The sequence below is a fragment of the Bemisia tabaci genome, chromosome 5, assembly GCF_918797505.1.
Source record: "Bemisia tabaci chromosome 5, PGI_BMITA_v3".
NCBI lineage: Eukaryota > Metazoa > Arthropoda > Insecta > Hemiptera > Aleyrodidae > Bemisia > Bemisia tabaci.
In genome coordinates this window covers 33917633-33936427 of record NC_092797.1, presented here as the reverse complement: position 1 = coordinate 33936427, position 18795 = coordinate 33917633, and the positions used below count along the sequence as shown (strand labels likewise).

Here is an 18795-nt window from a genome sequence, read left to right as displayed (position 1 = left end):
AACGTGAGAGAATTTTTGTTTTGTTTGAATGGAGATCAATAGATTGAGAGGAAGCTAGCTGAAAAAAAAAAATTTCCTTTTGCATTTTGATGCCTTATTTCTTTGTTTCCTCAAATTCTACTATGAAATGATTGCTTTAGTACCTAAAAAAGGGCATTGTCTAAAGGGAGGGGAGGTCGAATTCACCTCACCTAAGAGAGGAATTGGTCCTTGCTGTCGAAGTTACTCAGCTCAATGCCTCCCTCCATCAGTTTTCTGTTTGATTTTCTAGCCCAGTAAATTACGGATCATACTCAGTAAAGATTTCTTTTTTGTATAGTTTAGAATCAAAATTCTTAGGAAAGTATTTCAGAGTATATTAATTATTTTGGAGCTCTCAGATTGTAATAGATAAGAAATTCTCAGTGCATTGGAACTGGAATTTTCGACACAAGTTATTTTGAGTTCCCTACCTATTTTTTTTTTTTTTTTTTTCTACTTCAAATAGCACACAAGGGCTAATCCTTGCGCTTTAGTCCTGTCCCCCTCCGTCTCTACAACCAGTTCCAGATGACCATTGTTTGATACCATCAAACTTGGGTCGCCCGGCTGGGAATCAAATCCGGGATCTCCCGATCATAGAGCTAGCGCTACAACCACTACACCATAGGAGCTACCTCTAAATGTAAGCTCTCCCATTTTAGCACACTATCCAATTTTTTTTCTCTCTCTCTGCTGAAGTACATACCTATAGGTATTTTGCAACTGATCAGGAAAAAAGTACATTAGTATTTAGGCCGTGAAAGATCCCTATTCAACAGGTAGTCACAATTCGGATTTAATCATCTACTCATTTGAGAACACTGGATAGGTTTAGGAATATCACTTTCTTTTAGTTTAAGATCTCTGTTAAATGGATCAGCTTTAGAATATAAGAATGTCCTGTGTCTGAGACACAACTGGCTACCTACTTGCCAATTTTTTCTTCTTATCTCATATTATACCTATCGCATGAGCCGACTGAAGAGGTGTACAAGTACTAGCTATTACCGAGTAAAGCTCTGATTGAGGAGAAACACGTTGATATCAGCAATTTTTCCCTTCTCTTGTAGGGATGCTCCTAACTAACTGGACAGCATTTTTTGGAGGAATCTATCAGAAGTAAAGAAAATTAGAGAACGGTCCATATCTAGTCTTTCTGACTTAGTTTAAGGTAACTTGTGTTTCCCTTCAGAAACGGACCGGTACCGTTATAACGTTATGTTTTTACTCCGCAGGTGTGTTTTTTAGGTTTTTCCCCTTGTTAACTTCTGATAAGTAGCTTTCAATCGCCATGGTAGTTTCATTATTTTCCCGCCTCTGAGAGTGGAAACGGTGAGTGAGATGACTTCCGCCGTTTAGTTCGAATTTTGCTCACTAGGGCCTTGATCGCTGTTGTTTGTTTACGTTTTGCCCGGTCGTTTCTCGTTATCGCTGTTCGCGCGTAATTATCGTGATTCGTGAAATGCATTTATGCAAGTCAAGCCATGGAAGTAAGTGATCACATAAAAAGTATCTGGGAAAAGCTTTTAAATGTGAACGAAGTAACTTTCACCCGTGACTGTGATGATGATTTCCAAGGAATATTTCTACTTCTCCAAGTGTTTGGTTCGTGTTTACAACGTAAGTAACCTCAAACCCGCCTGCTACACGGCCCGTTTCAAGTTACTGCCTTTCATGCTCCTAGAATTCATGTCTTCCACCAGAAACAGAAACAAATCCCTAATTTACAAAGCCCCATAGCTTAACTATGTTGCTATATGTTGGTGGAAGTCCACATGGAAGAGCGCTACAAGGGACCTGGGTTTGAACACTGGAAGGTGAGACGTTCTGTGGTAACGATATGATGGGCTGTGTAAGATGAATTTTGGATACTGCGGGCAGAAATTAGTGTTTCATGAGGTTTTGTATGTAGCAACGTCAGGGAGAGGACAGTAGAATCTTGTTAACCCTACCAACACCACTTGGCCCTAGATACTCATCATTAGCATTTCATGAAAGCGTTCATCAGGTTGCATTATCATAGATATAATTTTAGAACTTCATAGTTTAGCAAAGTTTCACGGGGGAACATATAAGTGAATTTGAAGGTTTATTACAGTGCATATGATCTATGTTAGTTTGAGTTCATCAGGTGCAGTATCAAATCGAAACCTCGGAAATGTTGTTATCACTGAATAGTTTTCGGGGGAAAAATCAAAGGAAGAATTTCACTGGCATTAATTTTCTCTCAGCTTACTATACTATTGTAGTTCTCATGTATCCAGTTATCACCATCTTAAACTTATTCCTCCGACTTATGCTCAGGTTTGAATTGTGGCTTTCTTTTAGGGGACTTAATTAAAGTTGAAAAGGACTATAAATTCAATATTTTCATGCCAAGTAATCACATGAACCATCAAATCTTATCCATTCAAGAGCTGTTTGGTCAGTAAGGTTTTGAAGTCCGATTGAAATGTTTTAACGTGATAGGTAGAATATAGCAGATGATCAATTCAGGCTGAGACGACCTGTAGAGCATTAATTCTCAATAAAGAAAGATATAGGCATTTCCCTCAGAGCTACTTAAATGCTACGCCAGTATCAGCAGTAACATAGTCCCTCATTGTAAACCTGATCATTGCTAACATGTATGCTGATTCTGAAGTTGTTCATCACATTGCTCTGTGTGTATGAGTCCAATGTGGAAGTTTTCCGTCCATTTTCCTGGTACAACTTCATGGTTTCATTTGAGCAATTGCAGAGTTCTTTTGAGTGACCATGTCCAACGGAAGTAAGTGATATGTGCGATGGAAACTCTATTAAAAGATTCAAATGGTTTTGACACAAATTAATGAATTTCTTAAATTGAAAAACAGCATTGAAGGGCACACTCTCCTTGATCGATCGACGTCTAAAGAACATTTCAAAGTTACTTGGTACTTTATAGGAGTGAAAGTTGCAAGTTCAGTTACACCTTGTTTATACAAAGAATCACTTTTGCACCTCAGTAGAAAGCACTTACTTAGATTATTATTTTTAGCACATAATTGACCAGAAATATGCATGAAAACTATTGCACTGTAATAGAGGAATTTTCACAAATTATTTGAGGAGCTTAAAAATATCAGTTTAAAATTTCACTCGATAAGAATTGCACTTCCCCACACCACTGGAGTAACTATCTTTCAATGCACAGAAATGAGCTTGAAAAACGTCCTTCCAATTTGAGTAGCCTCTGTCTTTTGACATTTTTTTTTGTCAACTTAGCAATGGGATAATCACAGGATGATAAAAAATATGACTGCAATGACCTTGAGCCAAAATTAGGAAGGGAAGAGGGACAGATTTTGAGATTTTGTCTATATTTTTTGTTTATTCCGCATAGTGTTTAAATTTTTCCTGTGAATTTCTGGCTCCTTACGTTAGGTACTTTTTAAAGTTTTCCCTCTTATTATTAGTGTTGAAAGATAGGTCCCAAAACACTTTTGGTGATGTTGAAAAATTCTCAAGAATTTTAAAAGCAATGTTGACAGGGTTGTGAAACAATAAGTTGTCACTTCAAACACAGATTTTCTTGGATGTTTGTAGGAGGGGATCCTCCAGAGAACTAGCCTACAGTTACATATAGCAGCTCAGTGATATGTGTGTGCATCAAAACCGTTTAGTTAACTACTTAAACTGATATGCTCACCATGATGTATCACATTTATCCAGATACGTGGTTTTTCTAGAGACACATGAATTTCATAGATGAACTTTTTCAAATTTAGAATCGTGATGTGAGCAAGTACATTTGCCGTTCTTTAGAAAAACTATTTGTACAGCCATATGGTCTTATTCAAAAGAAATACTCAATTGGCAGCTGAATCCATAAGACTTTAGAGGAAAATTTCTAAGCTTTTTAGTAACCTGATTTGGTCATCAAGAACATCTTCAGTTGTTTATCTTTTAACTTTATTAGATTAGGTTTCTTGCCTTCTTCGCCAGAATTTAAATATTGGAATTGAGATTTGCAACAACCCTAGTGGCAACGACTTTTAAGAAACTCTTAAACTTCAAAAGGACAACTTTTTAAAGAAACTGTTACAATTCTCTCATCACGAAACCCTATTTGACTATTTTTTAAGTAAAATTTAAAAGTGTTAAAATTTCAGTAAAAAAGTGTTAAAAAAAACTCTCAAAATATCAACTGTAGTTTTTCAATGCTAAAAATGTTTGAAAAATGTGTTTAAAAACTACAGTGATATTTTAAAAATACCTATAAATTGTAGTTTTTCTACACTAAAATTTTTGAACAAAAATGTCAAAAAACTGCAGTGATATTTTCAGAATTTTATAACCCTTTTTTTCCTTAAATTTTACTTTAAAAATAGCCAAAAAGGGTTTCCTAGCGCAAAAATTTTAACAGTTTTTTTTTTTTTTAAGTTCTCGAAGAATGTTTTAAAATATCATTTTTACCAGGGAATTAACTGGTACTCTCTTGGTAGGCAATCCTTGGTAGGCAATATCTTGAACTGGACCGAGGGGAGATGCAGGTCGTCAGATGTAACAGAATTGCAATGCACAGACCTCAGTATTACAACCTTAAGTGAAAATATATGGTTATTTTAAATTTTAATGCATCCAGGTGTGCTCATTTCCTCCAATTTAGCCGCTACTATTGAGCAGATATTTGTCTAAATATTTTCGTTAAAGAATAATTTGATGCATTGTGAGGATGCTTTTTTTGGTGGATCTATAGGAATGGAAAGAAAGGGCAATCAGATCTATACTTAAAGTCTTTTTAGGCCATAATTTGATCTAATCCCTCTGAAATTTTCTAACCGAAGATCTCTCAACCTAGTGTTAAACTCAATTTTCATTCAACTCAAATTGCATCATCTATTTGGAAAGTCTAGCAATGTCAATTTGATATTTTCAAGTAATGTCTAGGAACAAGAGTGTCCTAAATAAGTGATTCTAGTAAAGTTTTACTGAAGAAATATTTGTTGAAAACTCACAGCTTGCAGCGTGTAGTCTTTCACCAAAATTGCTCCAAATTAGTCTGTTTTTCAGCAAATGAGATTATCACGGATTCAATTGATAGCTGAGGATCTGGTCTTCAAAATGAGACCAAAATCTTGCCTCTTACATCTTTACCTTTGAAATGATAGTATTAGTCGACTTATTTTTAAGCAACGAATGCGTGTTTTCTTGTTACTTTTTCAATGCTTTTTTAAAATTTGTCGATGTCTCTAAATCTTTTGACGCTAAAGAAACCTTCCTTATTTGTTCTAGGATTTGCTGATCGGTGTCGTGTTGCTGAAAATTCGTTGCTCACTGTTGCCAAAGAACGCTCTCTTCTTGACACAAAGTGTTCTGAATTACAAAGAGCTCTATTGAGGTCAGTATTCTTCAGTTTGCTTCTTACTGCAATAGCGTATTATCTTTATTAATCCAAGTATATTACTCTACAAAAAGAAAAGAGAGAAAATAAATAAATAAGAAAAAAATAAATTTAAAATTTTCAACTGAGAGTAGAATTTTTGTATGTAGAAAAAGAACCAATTCAATTCCTGTCTATTTTTAGTAGAACAGCTCCTCAGTTTGTAGGCAACTGTAATATGCATGCGTATTTAATAAAAGGAAATTCCTTCAAATGGTGCGTAATTTTTAGACAAATACCATACTCCCAGGCAATCTATCAATTCATTCCTTTTTCTTCGTCAGTTTATTCCAGTTTTTATTATTGCAATTCCTTTTTTGTTTTTTGTTCTAGTGAGAAGGCAAAGAAATGTTCTCAATGCTCAGACCTTCAATTGCAGGTGGCTTCCCTCAAAGAAGAGCTAGCAGAAAAGACAAAACCTTGCTCTCAATGTAAACAACTGCATATTAAACTCAGGAACAATAAAAAATTTTATCAAGAGAAACAAGAAAAATGGAGACGTGCCTGTAAGTATACTGATGTGAAAAATTCATTCAAATCCTCCTAATAGTACCCCATCAAGCTGAAGACATATCTTAAGTAATATGGACAGTTGAACTCCCAAACCATGTACCTATCTCGGTTTGCAACATCGCAGACTTCCAATCATTCTTAATTTTTTAAGTGGAAAACTATTCGACATGTATTGTTTAAAACTTCCGTGACTTTTTGTCTTTATGCAAAGACAATTGTGTGAAAACTTCAAGGAATAATAATGAATTGTATTGAAAAAAAAAAATGGTAGCGGACATTTTAAAGCGCTGCAATTGAGATACGTGGTTTGAGAGTTTCACCGTCAATATTTTTATTGAGTATGTATCTTTGTAAGGTGAGCAAGTATGACGCAGTGAGTAGGCAAATGATTTTTTAGCAGAGTGTCTATAGTAAGAATAAAGGATGAATTTTGAAAGGTGAGCACAAGTATGGAAAACGTACCAAAAATCCCTGGTTTGTATGTTAACATACTACTAGCATTGTACTCAGAATCTAGAAATAGTCTCCTGAATATATACTCTTTGCACATTAGCAACAAATATTTCAATGTCACCTAACAGATAGTTAGTTAGTGCATTTAATACGACGGTCAGCAACTATGGCAAGAGTATCGTTGAAAAGGCTGTCTGTGTAAATTTTGACCTGTTATGTATACAAACACCCATGTGCTCCGTGAGTGCTGTGAGGTGTTAAAGGTAGTAACTGTTACATTCATTTCATTCTCTCATAATGTCATGTGATATCAGGTGCAGGAAAATGTTTAAATTTTTTTTTTGCTCCCATTTTTTCAGTTAACAATTTCCTTGAATCTCGTCTTTTCTCTGAAGAAAAATGCAACACTGCCATGAGCTATGTGTCTCAAATGATACCATTTGACGAAGATGAAGCTGAAGATAGCATTGATAGCAAAAGCGTTCTCCAACAAAAGGCTACTGTTGATACACCGAAACGAAAGTCTCCTTGTTCTGACGTAGAATTGAATCCTGGGAGTAGGAAGCGTAAATCTCCCTGCGTTGAGACAGGAGAATCAATGGAACCGCCTGTGTCCCATCTGCCGCAAAAAACTGTTGAAACAAAAGGAAGGAACGAAGAAGATTCAAAATTTACAAGTAAACCATCCAGTAGCAAGAAGGCGCCGGTGAAGAAACCTGAAGTTAAAATAGAGCCACAAGGTTTGAATAAATATAATATTATCGTACCCGAAACACTGCCCAGTGAGCCAATCTGTCCAGTTGTGGAGAAGAAAAGAATTATCATTCCTGAGACTTTATATCCAGAAGATGATTTTGTGGAACCGATGTCTGAGGAGCATAAAACACCCAAAAAAGAGGTTAGTTTTTTTTAAAATATCAGCTCAAAGCAAGATCCACTTGATCATCATTCCATAGAATAAAAATTGCTAGCATTGGATCCGTCTAGAAATTTTTTTTAAGGGTCAGTTTCATCATGAATACACCTCTGTTCAGAGACATGCAATATGTTAGAGTGATATTCTAATATGAGTTGCATTTGGTTACTCATGTATTCATGATATAAAGTTCAGGCTAATTGGAATGAATAAATAGTCAAATGAATTAGTTCTTTTGTGGAAAGATCCATCAAATTTCAGGGATTTTCTTGTCAAGGCCTTTCATCATTTCATCAAAATTCAGTCTCGCCTTTCTCCGATCTATTTACCTGGTGACCCTAAAGTTCAGTCCTGATACTCAACATTGGTTGAAGGTGTATAAATGATTAAATAGTATGTGGATATCAGGAGCTTTATTTGTCTCTCTGATAGATGGAGAAATAGAGAGCAACGGCTTTCTGTCCATTGTTCTCTAGTTACCAGGACATTGCAGTGACAAGAAGACTCTCTCCCTGAGTTTTCTGTATCAGCTTCTGTTGAATTATTCCATCACCTTATAATCTCTTACTGTTCCCCTCATTTCCCTTCAAAGGCTCATGATTTTTGACAGTGGATTGGACGTTCATGTGGTGGATAATTGTTTTAATGAAAAGTTCTCTCTACTTTGTTAGACGGTCACTATGGATATATTTTCCCTCTTATTAATGGCGTAACGAGAGTAATGAAAGTTACATAGAACATAAGTTCTGTGACTGCCAAGGAATCAGAATAAAATTATCCATGTTTGACGGCGCTGTTGACCTGGAATGATTCATCTGCAATATGCATCATATGTTCCTATCTATTATATGTTTGTATTAATCGGTTTATCTAATAACTGAAATTTATGTCTCCTTTAGCCAACAAACGGTGAAGAAGATAACAGCCCTGTTCTGAGTGTATCAAAAAAACCTGGAAAACCATTGATCAGTGCACCGGCTGAGGAACTCAAAGTCAAAGAAGAAGAGCTCGAAACTGTAGAGAATGAGCAAATATCTCCGTTAACAGCTCATCCTAAAAGTCCCTCAGTGCTGGCCGTCGAAGAGAATCCATCAATTCACCCTCTTCTTGAATCCAAAGATCGAAAAGTGTTGGATGAGTTCTTTGATGAAATCGACAAAAATGCTGGTAACTCAAGGAGAAGCAAGACTTTTAGCAAAGACAACTCAAAAGTCTCGAGCACTGAAAAGTCTAAGGCTAAAACTGATATGATAACTCCTCAGAAAAAGTTAGCACTTGGAGAACAAAGCAGCACTGAAAAGTCTAAGGCTAAAACTGATATTATAACTCCTCAGAAAAAATTAGCACTCGGAGAAAAAAATGTCTGGTCTTTACACAAGCCTCCTGGTTTTGATCAAAAGAAAAAAGAGGAAAAAATCTGCCCCAAGAAAATGAAGCAAACAACTTTATCTGTTGTCACAGTACCTAAGAATCAGGACGTTTCGCATAATGATAGTTTCAATGGTGGCGTACTGGCTGAAGTTATGAATGATGAAAACGATGACTCTGATGATAGTGAGTGTTTGATTCTACCAAGTCCAAAGAATGACACTCGCAACTCGTCTAGATGTGAAAGCAAAAAATTGAAAGCTGAAAGCATGTAAGTCTTCCTAGATAAGTTTGGATCTAATGAGCTTTTTTCTTTCATCTTTAGTCAACTTTATCATCACCTCAGTGCAAAATATTTCCAATACTATGCGATATTTTTATTTAGAATTTTGATGACTTTTACTTGTTTATAGCTGCCGTGATGACTTCAAATCTTGTATAGGGTACAGGCAGTTTTCTTTTAGAAAAATTAATTCTCTATCTGAGCGATAATTGATGGAGCTCTCAGGTAAAAAACTGTCCCAAACCTAACCATTGAGTTATTTAATATGCGTATGTGTAAAATCTGTCATTAAATATTTAAGAAAATAGTGCTATCATCGTTCAAAGAAGCCTCTCGTCAGTAGAGCTCCCTTGCTCTGTAAAATTATTTAATCTAGTATGTTTGAAACAAAGTCTTGTAGCACATCAAAAGAGAAAATTCTTCATGGCATTAAGAAAGCCAGAGAGATCGCAGTGCCTAAAGTAGATACCACAAGTCTCAGTTCATGACCACTAGCACCACCGTATGTTGGTATTGTTTGTATCTGCTATTTATGTTTTATGTGATTCTATTATAGTGTCATCGAGCAGAGAACTGGAACATTAGCAAGTCTTGAAGAGACTTATTATTTTGCTCCGCCAGTTACAAGCACATGTCTCTCTCTCTCAAGACGGAACAAGCCTGAAAATGAGGAGAAATCAGAACAAAAACCTGGGAAAGACAGGAGCAAGATTCAGAATTTAGACACAAGTTTTGACCAGTAAGTTTATTGAAAATATGTAATTCTAACTTATTCAGATTCCAATTGAATCAACAACCAAAAAAGCGCAGAGATGAACAGTGTGCTCAAATTGACTTAATTTGCATGAGCCTCAATTAATTTAGGTGGCTGTTTTACTTGTACAGGTTAAAAAGTACATCAAGTGGGACTAAAACTAAGAAACATACAACTACTTAAGACAAAAGAAAATAATGACCTCCCATCAATATGAACAGCTCCATCATTGATGCCTTAAACTTAGTTTTTGTTCTGAGTACATAGACCTTGAAACAGAAAAGTTTTGCTACCATCGTCCAATAGAAATCAATAGTAGACTAATGGCAACAATTTTTCTGTGTGTAAATATATGAAACTGTCCTCTGCCAAAGATTCGCAAAAGTAAACAAAGTTTACCTATTTGACTCAAGCTCTAGTCATCTCATTTTGAAATTATTGAGCATCTATGGACCTTATTTTACAGGTCCTGCGCTATTAAGAGATTAAGTTTTTTCCTACAAGTCTTCGTAATTTCTAAATGATAGTCAGTGTTAACAAAAAGTGCTGTAAAATATTCATTGACACTCAGTATTGTCTATGATTCAACTCTTGCTGATGGTAGCAAAGGTTGCTTTACCAAAATACTTGTGCAACAAAATGAAAGCTTCGGCCCTCTTTTAAAAGTTTAATGTTTCATGAATCATACATTCACACTGGTGCAAAAATTATCCCTCAAAACCTTGAGTCTTGACCGGTTTTGTTGGTTCATATTTTGATTCTGCAAATTTTAATTTCTTACTCGTTATTACTCACTATTTATGCTTTGTTCACAGTGTACCCAGAAAAACCAATAGTCCAACATACAAGTACAAAGAGGACCCGGTCAGAAAGAGAGATGAGAGACAACAACTACCTGGTTGGGATTGTGATGATTGTGCCAAGGTAAAATTAAAATTTCATTACAACTCCTCAGTTCCATCAGTTTTCCATGTTCAATCAAATTCCAGCCCAGGCCAACTATTAATGAACTATAATCGGAAACACCTGTGGTAAAATGTGTGCGAAATTAAATTACAGTTTGATGCAAATCTAATGAAAAATTAGAAACAAACTGATTGCGGTAGATGTACGAGTCGTAAGACAGTAAGTTTTAAACTGTCACTTTCCATGAACTAATTTCTCAGCATTTATACACCCTCTTTTTCAGAGATACATGACTGTCCCAAAACAACTGACAATAAGGCTGCCATTGGGGAACTTCAATAGATATCGACATGCGGTTTGCAAGAGGTGGTAGCTCATACTCTTAGCTCTCAAACAAGCCTAAGTTGAGCTAGTTTGGTTAGAAACTCAACAAGTTACATCAATTTTTCCGAGACAAGTAAAAAATACCCCTACCGGATTCTTCGGTAATTTTTATTCCGTTAACTTTGCCTCCGCAAGCTGTGCAATGGGCCTGTTGCAAACTTTTGCTAGAGCAAAAATAAGAGTTGTTTCTTATAGATAATGCCTCAGAAATCACGATGAGTGCATCGGCAAAGTCTGAAATGCACTCATAACTTCACAATCTGCGTAAGAAATTTGCGTTTTTTTAAGCTTCCCGCTTCAAAAACGATACTACGGCACAGGTGAACATTTTGTTAGAGGAGTCGCTCCATCGTCGGCGATATTCATCATGGCCGACACTTGCGCGCAGTTTTGCGCGTAATTCGAGGAGAGTTCAAGGTCAATCAATGCGGGCGTGGAAAACATGAACGTAAAACACGCCGATTGTTATCTGGTCTAATCCAGTTCAGGTATTATCTCGTCCCATCACACGTGTTTTGGCGGATTGGCGTCGGCCATGATGAGTATTGCCAACGATGGAACGACTCCTCTTACAAAATGTTCACCTGTGCCGTAGTATCGCTTTTGAAGCGGGAAGCTCAAAAAACCGCAAATTTCTTACGCAGACTGTGAAGTTATGATTGCATTTCAGACTTTGCCGATGCGCTCATCGTGATTTTTGAGGCATTATCTATAAGAAACAACTCTTATTTTTGCTCTAGCAAAAGTTTGCAACAGGCCCATTGGTTCAGACGTTATGAATCAAGCTTTCACTTGTCTGGATGCAAGTTTGAACTTGTCTGCAAGTGTTTCCATCAAAGCCGAGAAGTTTCTTTCTATTTGCAAAGTCAGTTTAGTGAAATCGTCCGGCCTGATAACATATGTTTTTATGTTTCGTCATGAGTTCACCCGCGGAGTTGAAGCAAGAGCAATGATACGCAATTCGATATTGTGTTTGTCGTGAAATATCTGCTTCTGAAACTGTGAATGAAATGACAGTGGCTCAGAAGTGTTTCAGAAGCAGATAATTCGCGACGAACACAATATCGAATTGCATATCATTGCTCTTGCTTCAACTCCGCGGATAAACTCATGACGAAACACAAAAACATGCGTTATCAGGCCGGACGATTTCACTGAACTGACTTTGCAAACAGAAAGAAACTTCTCGGCTGTGATGGAAACACTTGCTGACAAGTTCAAACTTGCATCCAGACAAGTGGAAACTTGATTCATAACGTCTGAACCAATTGCACAGCTTGCGGAGGCAATGTTAATGGAATAAAAATTACCGAAGAATCCGGTAAGGGTATTTTTTACAAATCTCAGAAAAATTGATGTAACTCATTGAGTTTCTAACCAAACTAGCTCAACTTAGGCTTGTTTAAGAGCTAAGAGTATGAGCTATCACCTCCCGCTAACCGCATGTCGATATCTATTGAAGTTCCTGAATGGCAGCCTTACTGTCAGTTGCTTTTGGACAGCCTATGTATGCAGACAAGCCATAGTATTGTCAATCAGTGCAATGCTGTTTACTGTCATCATTTTGATGAATTTTGGTCCTTTCAATTTTAATTTTATTTCATTCATTGAAAAGACTGCGTTTGGAACATCAAGCAATTTGGCGTCAACTAAATTTTGATACTATTTGATATGGTGATTGATCTTTTGAGCACTATGAGCTTCGAAAATCCAACTTTTTCTATGCTTTTAATTTTTTAACCTTTCACCCTGCTTTTATGGTACTTTCTCAACCATACTTCTCTGTAATCTGTGATCTTCCTTTTTCCATATTTTTCATACAGCGCAATTTAGTACTAATTTTTTTTTTTTCTGTTACTTATCCAGTATTATGCTATGGGTGTCAGAAATGGTGAAGATCCAAAGGAGCTTATGAATAAATGTTCACGTCATCGCAGCAAGTATAAGGATCTCAATGTAACAGTTAAAGGTCAGTTTCAGTCTTATCATTCTTCTTTGCTTCTTGAGTAGCGAAGTGACAAAATTCGTTGTAATGTTAATTCATGGTTCATTTTCATGAAGTGAAACAAGAGCACTATGTATATACATGTATACTTATCATGTCTCCTTTAGGAAAAAAAAGCAATGCCAATCATTTATGTATCAGTTTTGATTATGAAATGTTTGGCAACTCCTTTGCTTGGCACAACGTGTCCAAAGTGGTTGTCCAATTGTCATTTTGTAACAGCGTTTTTGCACATGTTTCGCTGGGTTAGTCTACCTTATTATAATAGAATCGGGTTTCAGCCTTCTTTTTTCAAGCTACTTTTGGTTAATCACATCAGATCGTGAACAATAACTTTTCATGTACAAGCAATATGCCGTTTTCTTCATCAATCCTCATTCTGTTTACACTGAGGTAAATAATTCTATTCTCTCAATTTCCAGCGTGCTTAAAATTCTTCTTAGAAAAAGTGAAGAAAATCGGACTCTTTAAGCAAAAGGAATCGATTGTGACATTTTTCTTGTCATTAAAAACTGTCAGTTTAAATAGGAATTCAAATGGTAGCTTCGTTGGCCTCAAGTATTTGGGTGTAGATAGCCTTGGTGCTCATTGAAGCGTCAAAACTTGTGGTACACCCCCTGCAGCTTGTTCCAGTATATTTTAGGCTCTTTATCTGTTCATCAATAGATTTTGATACAATTTTATTGTTTCAAGTGAAAGAAGTGTAAATATATAAAAAAATAAAATTGTCTTGTCATGATTTCAGTCAGAGAATACTAATCATAACGGGATGATAGTTGTCTAAAGAATGAACAATTAGCACAGTGAACATCCAATTTTAATATTTTGATATGAAACCCTAATTCTTTTTCTTTTCTTTTCTTTTCTTCTCTTTATGTTTCCGAGATTATTTTCCTTTGGTTATTGATACCTCTGAAAACCCTATTCATTTTAATCTTCTCTTTTTTTTAGGATTTTGGGATCCATGCATACCAGAGTCTCCAAGCGATGAAACCTGATTGTGGCCTCAGTAGAAAATTAAGCCTTGCTGTGAACAGTGGTAACTGAGCATCAAATGCCTTTTTGGTCCCTCTAGTCTGTCAATCATCCTCTTGCACTATCTGTCTTTTTCTGTCTTTTTAAATTTGTTTTCCTCTTTCGTTCCCTCGATGAAGTTTTAGTTTAATTTTTTTGAAAAAATATTAGTAGTTTGGATTTTTGCAGGGAGCCATTCCAACTACCATGTCCTATTAATTTCAAAGTAGAAGTGATCCAAGTTCTACTGTGTAATCAAGACTGTCATAAAAAATTAAATTTAGTGTCCATCTTTATATCAAGGTGTGTATGTATAAGTCCTCCAAACTTATGAAATTGAGGCAACATTTTTTTCTTTCACTTTACAGTTGCTTTGAAGTTCTATTTTTTTGTAAGTTCAACACTTGTCATGCAATATTTTGCCTGTATATTTGAAGAAAAGTTTAGAAGCCTAATCAATTAATTTTTTCCATTGCTCAGTTCTGTAAAAAGTATGCATTCCTCTAATCTCAGGTAGAACGCCTCTCTGTACTGATGGGAGTTTATCAAACAGCTTTGAGATTGATGAGGTGAATTACTTTGACTGCTGTAGTTTTTCAGTTTTTGATTGATTTAAAAATGTTTTATGAAAAGGAAAGGCTGAAATCCTGTTAAATACCTTGATGTAATTATAGTTTTTGTCGAACCATAATTGGTTGAGTTATGTTAATATACTCATGACGTATTCTGAAAATGTCCGTTTAGCTTGAGAAAGAAAGTTCCTTAGGATGTTTGTAGGATTTTCATGTACGTATTATCACCAAAAAACCTAACAAATCAAAGTTTCTCGCACTAGAAACTTGGTCTAATATAATTTTCCTGTTGATCTGTGCAATTTTCCCAGCGATAATTTAGCCTTTATTCCAAAATCTTGTTCAACTTAATAAGTGTTGGCGCTGAAAGTATTTTTCATCTTCTTCATCAAGTTGAACGGTATTTTTGGAAGAACGATTCTTTTGGCTGAATCATCGCAGGAAGCATCGTACGGAACAACAAGAAAAGTACATTCATCAATGTTTGTGGTATGACAAACCTTTGGTTTTCCTATTTGTCGTGAAAATCAAAGGGAAACCCTGAGGAGTATCTCCCAAGCCTTTCTCTTTGAAGTTGGACAGAACTTTTTAGAACACATGGTAAAGGATTGGATGTAACTCAGCCAATGTTTGTTTTTTGTAGAAAAAAATTGCTGTTACATACAAGTTCTAGGGATAATTGCCACCAGACTAGTTTCGGGAGCTTTCATCCATCTCCCATCTTCAGTGGTTGTTGACTGATTCGGAATTCGTGGTCGCATTGCACGCATGTGGCTGAACTTTGGACTCCAATGCTCGGAACAGGATGTTGTCTAGTCCGTCCAAATCCTCATTTAAAACGTTCGCGCGGTGTTTAAAAATATATAACTTCTCTGCTGTGTTTAGTTGACTGACTTTGGTGACTGATTTGAGTAATTCAGGTTTTAATTCTATGCTGTGTTTTGCCTCCCAAAAATGCTTTGCCACTGCTGATTTTGTTGTTTCTTCGTTTTTTATGTTCCTAGCGTGCTCTTTAGCTCTTGTTTCGATATCTCTTTTCGTTTGTCCGATGTACACTTTCTCGCATCCAGAACAATTTATTTTATAAATTCCCGATTTTTTTAAAACGGGTGTCTCATCTTTTAAATTCCTCATTCCAATATTTCTAAGGTTGTATTTATTTTTGGGAGCTACGCATAGACCATAATTTTTAAAAACTTTTTTCAGGTCTGAATAGATTGCAGGATGATAGTTTACTGAAACCCATTTTCTTTCTTCACAATCCTTTTGAAGGGTGGTAATATTCCTGATTCGTTGTTTGTATTTTGCTGTGTTAATTATCCTATTGATTTCTGATGCCTCAAACCCATTTTTTTGCCCTATTTCAATAATTCTTGTCCTTTCCCTATTCAGTCTTTCTGGTGTCAAGGGGACTTTGATCATTCTTTGTATTAAACTTCTAAATGCGGCTAATTTGTGCTCACGTGGGTTATACGCTTTTTCATTGATGTATACGTCAACATGTGTGGGTTTTCGATATATATCGAATTCAAGCCTATTATTTACCCTGATTACTTTCAAATCTAAAAATGGGAGAGTCCCCTCTTTTTCTATTTCCACTGTGAAATTGACGGTATCTTCTATTGAATTCAGTAATTGTAAGCACTCGTCTACTTTATCTCTGTCTATAACGGCGAATATGTCGTCAACTTTTCGAGACCAATGTTTGAATAACGAGCTACTTTCCTTTACGTTCATCTCTAGGTCACTCATAAATAATTCGGATAAAATTGAAGATAAAGGGTTACCCATTGTAAGGCCGTCTTTTTGAATGTAAAACTTGTTGTTAAATTGGAAAAAGCGTTGTTCTGTGCATACTGTTATTATTTGCATGTATTCCTCAATATTTTTCTCACTAATGTTATTCTTTTCAAACCATTTCCTGCACAAAGTTTTTGTTTTTTCGAGGGGTATACTAGGGTAAAGCGACTCCACATCGAATGACACAAGGATGTCATTTTTGTCTAATCTGATATCCTTTACTTTTTCCACAAAATCGAAGGAGTTTTTTATACTTAGGGAATCGAAACTTTCAAACAAATTTAATCTTTTATTCATCCATTTAGCTAATTTATATGCGGGTGAGTTCACGCTGCTCACAATTGGTCTCATTTTATCTCCGGGTTTGTGGATCTTGGGCAAAGTATATAATTTTGGAATCTTTGGGTTGTTAATTTTTAGATGCTTCTTTTCACTATCTGCTATTATGTTATTACAGGCTTTAAGACAATCATTTACTTGTTTTTTGTACTTGTTCAAGGGGTCTTTCTTTAGTAATTTGAATGCTTCATCATTGAGCATATTTTCAGTTCTTCTAATGTAGTTATCTTTGTCAAGGATGACTACTGTGTTACCTTTATCAGCTTTTGTTATCACTAGATTTTTTTGCTCCAATTTTTTGACTAATTTGCAATGTTGTTTACTCCTTTTGGATTGATGTTTGTTTACTTTCTGGATAATTGGTAGGCACTCATTTTTGAAGAAAAAGCGTATAACCCACGTGAGCACAAATTAGCCGCATTTAGAAGTTTAATACAAAGAATGATCAAAGTCCCCTTGACACCAGAAAGACTGAATAGGGAAAGGACAAGAATTATTGAAATAGGGCAAAAAAATGGGTTTGAGGCATCAGAAATCAATAGGATAATTAACACAGCAAAATACAAACAACGAATCAGGAATATTACCACCCTTCAAAAGGATTGTGAAGAAAGAAAATGGGTTTCAGTAAACTATCATCCTGCAATCTATTCAGACCTGAAAAAAGTTTTTAAAAATTATGGTCTATGCGTAGCTCCCAAAAATAAATACAACCTTAGAAATATTGGAATGAGGAATTTAAAAGATGAGACACCCGTTTTAAAAAAATCGGGAATTTATAAAATAAATTGTTCTGGATGCGAGAAAGTGTACATCGGACAAACGAAAAGAGATATCGAAACAAGAGCTAAAGAGCACGCTAGGAACATAAAAAACGAAGAAACAACAAAATCAGCAGTGGCAAAGCATTTTTGGGAGGCAAAACACAGCATAGAATTAAAACCTGAATTACTCAAATCAGTCACCAAAGTCAGTCAACTAAACACAGCAGAGAAGTTATATATTTTTAAACACCGCGCGAACGTTTTAAATGAGGATTTGGACGGACTAGACAACATCCTGTTCCGAGCATTGGAGTCCAAAGTTCAGCCACATGCGTGCAATGCGACCACGAATTCCGAATCAGTCAACAACCACTGAAGATGGGAGATGGATGAAAGCTCCCGAAACTAGTCTGGTGGCAATTAGATACGTAAGCGAATTGAGTTTTTAAGTTGATTTTAGCCTTAATGAGTTCAATTGTTTTCTTGTCTAAAGAATCTACAAATCAAGAAACTAACAAATCCTCAGCATAGAGTAATTTATCTTTCTTTTCCCTCAAAGCATACTCTTCATAAGCTGTGAAGTATTAATGATTTCTTTCCACAGTTTTTTTAAAGCCATATATTTTTTTTTTTTTAAAATCTTTTTGATAGTTGATTAATTTTATGCAACTGTCAGTACCTCGCAGTGATCTGTTCTATTAATCCACGTGATGAATAGGCTGTGTTTTCATGTTATTTAAGCATTTATCTCAACATCTTATTTTATAAGATATTAAGGTAGTGCATGTAGTATTTCAAAAACTGAATATAAAAGAAAAGAAAAAAATACTTTAATTTTTATCATGTTTCTAATTATGCACATACTTTTTTCACTCTTTTTGATTGGCTCTTTGAAAGGGCTCCTAATTTTCTAATCGCCACAGTAGAGTTATTGGTATCATCATTTGATGGAAAATCAGGCAAACATCAGCATCTAGTTCTGTGGTATAGATCTAAAAATGTAGGAAGATAATGATGTTTGAAGGCTAAAAGCTGACAAATCCAAAATTTTGAGATAAACTTACCCAACAAGTTAAGTCTGAAGTAATAAATAGAAACATTCAGAAATGATGTAACCCTTTGTAGGGATCAAAATGAGCTACTATAATATGTAGCTTGTTCTTGGAACTGCCCAGGAGCGTCTTCTCCAACCAATTTCCAAAACAAATTCCACCAATTTTATCATTTTTGCAGTAGTTTCCTCCTCTGAAAATGAGTCGAGGGTCTTAGAAAATAAGGCACCTTTTCACAGAGCCTGTC

General features: G+C 35.6%; 2 protein-coding genes across 3 annotated transcripts; one reads left to right on the top strand and one right to left on the bottom strand.

The window, feature by feature from the left end:
• The first annotated feature begins 472 nt into the window (after nucleotides 1-472).
• Nucleotides 473-15270, top strand: LOC109037354 (uncharacterized). Of its 2 annotated transcripts, none has more exons than XM_072300592.1 (9): nucleotides 473-1511; nucleotides 5278-5383; nucleotides 5759-5931; nucleotides 6751-7289; nucleotides 8207-8946; nucleotides 9515-9697; nucleotides 10528-10636; nucleotides 12869-12971; nucleotides 13959-15270. In XM_072300592.1, the coding sequence occupies exons 1-9, from the start codon at nucleotides 1484-1486 to the stop codon at nucleotides 14003-14005; spliced, it is 2028 nt and encodes a 675-aa protein (XP_072156693.1). In that variant the 5' UTR covers nucleotides 473-1483; the 3' UTR covers nucleotides 14006-15270. The 2 variants fall into 2 exon arrangements, with proteins under 2 accessions (XP_072156693.1, XP_018907499.2); XM_019051954.2 differs by having other exon boundaries at nucleotides 474-1641.
• Nucleotides 15271-15316: 46 nt separating this feature from the next.
• LOC140224653 (uncharacterized) lies at nucleotides 15317-16933 on the bottom strand. The gene has a single exon (XM_072300724.1). The coding sequence runs from the start codon at nucleotides 16931-16933 to the stop codon at nucleotides 15317-15319; it is 1617 nt and encodes a 538-aa protein (XP_072156825.1).
• Nucleotides 16934-18795: the final 1862 nt, after the last annotated feature.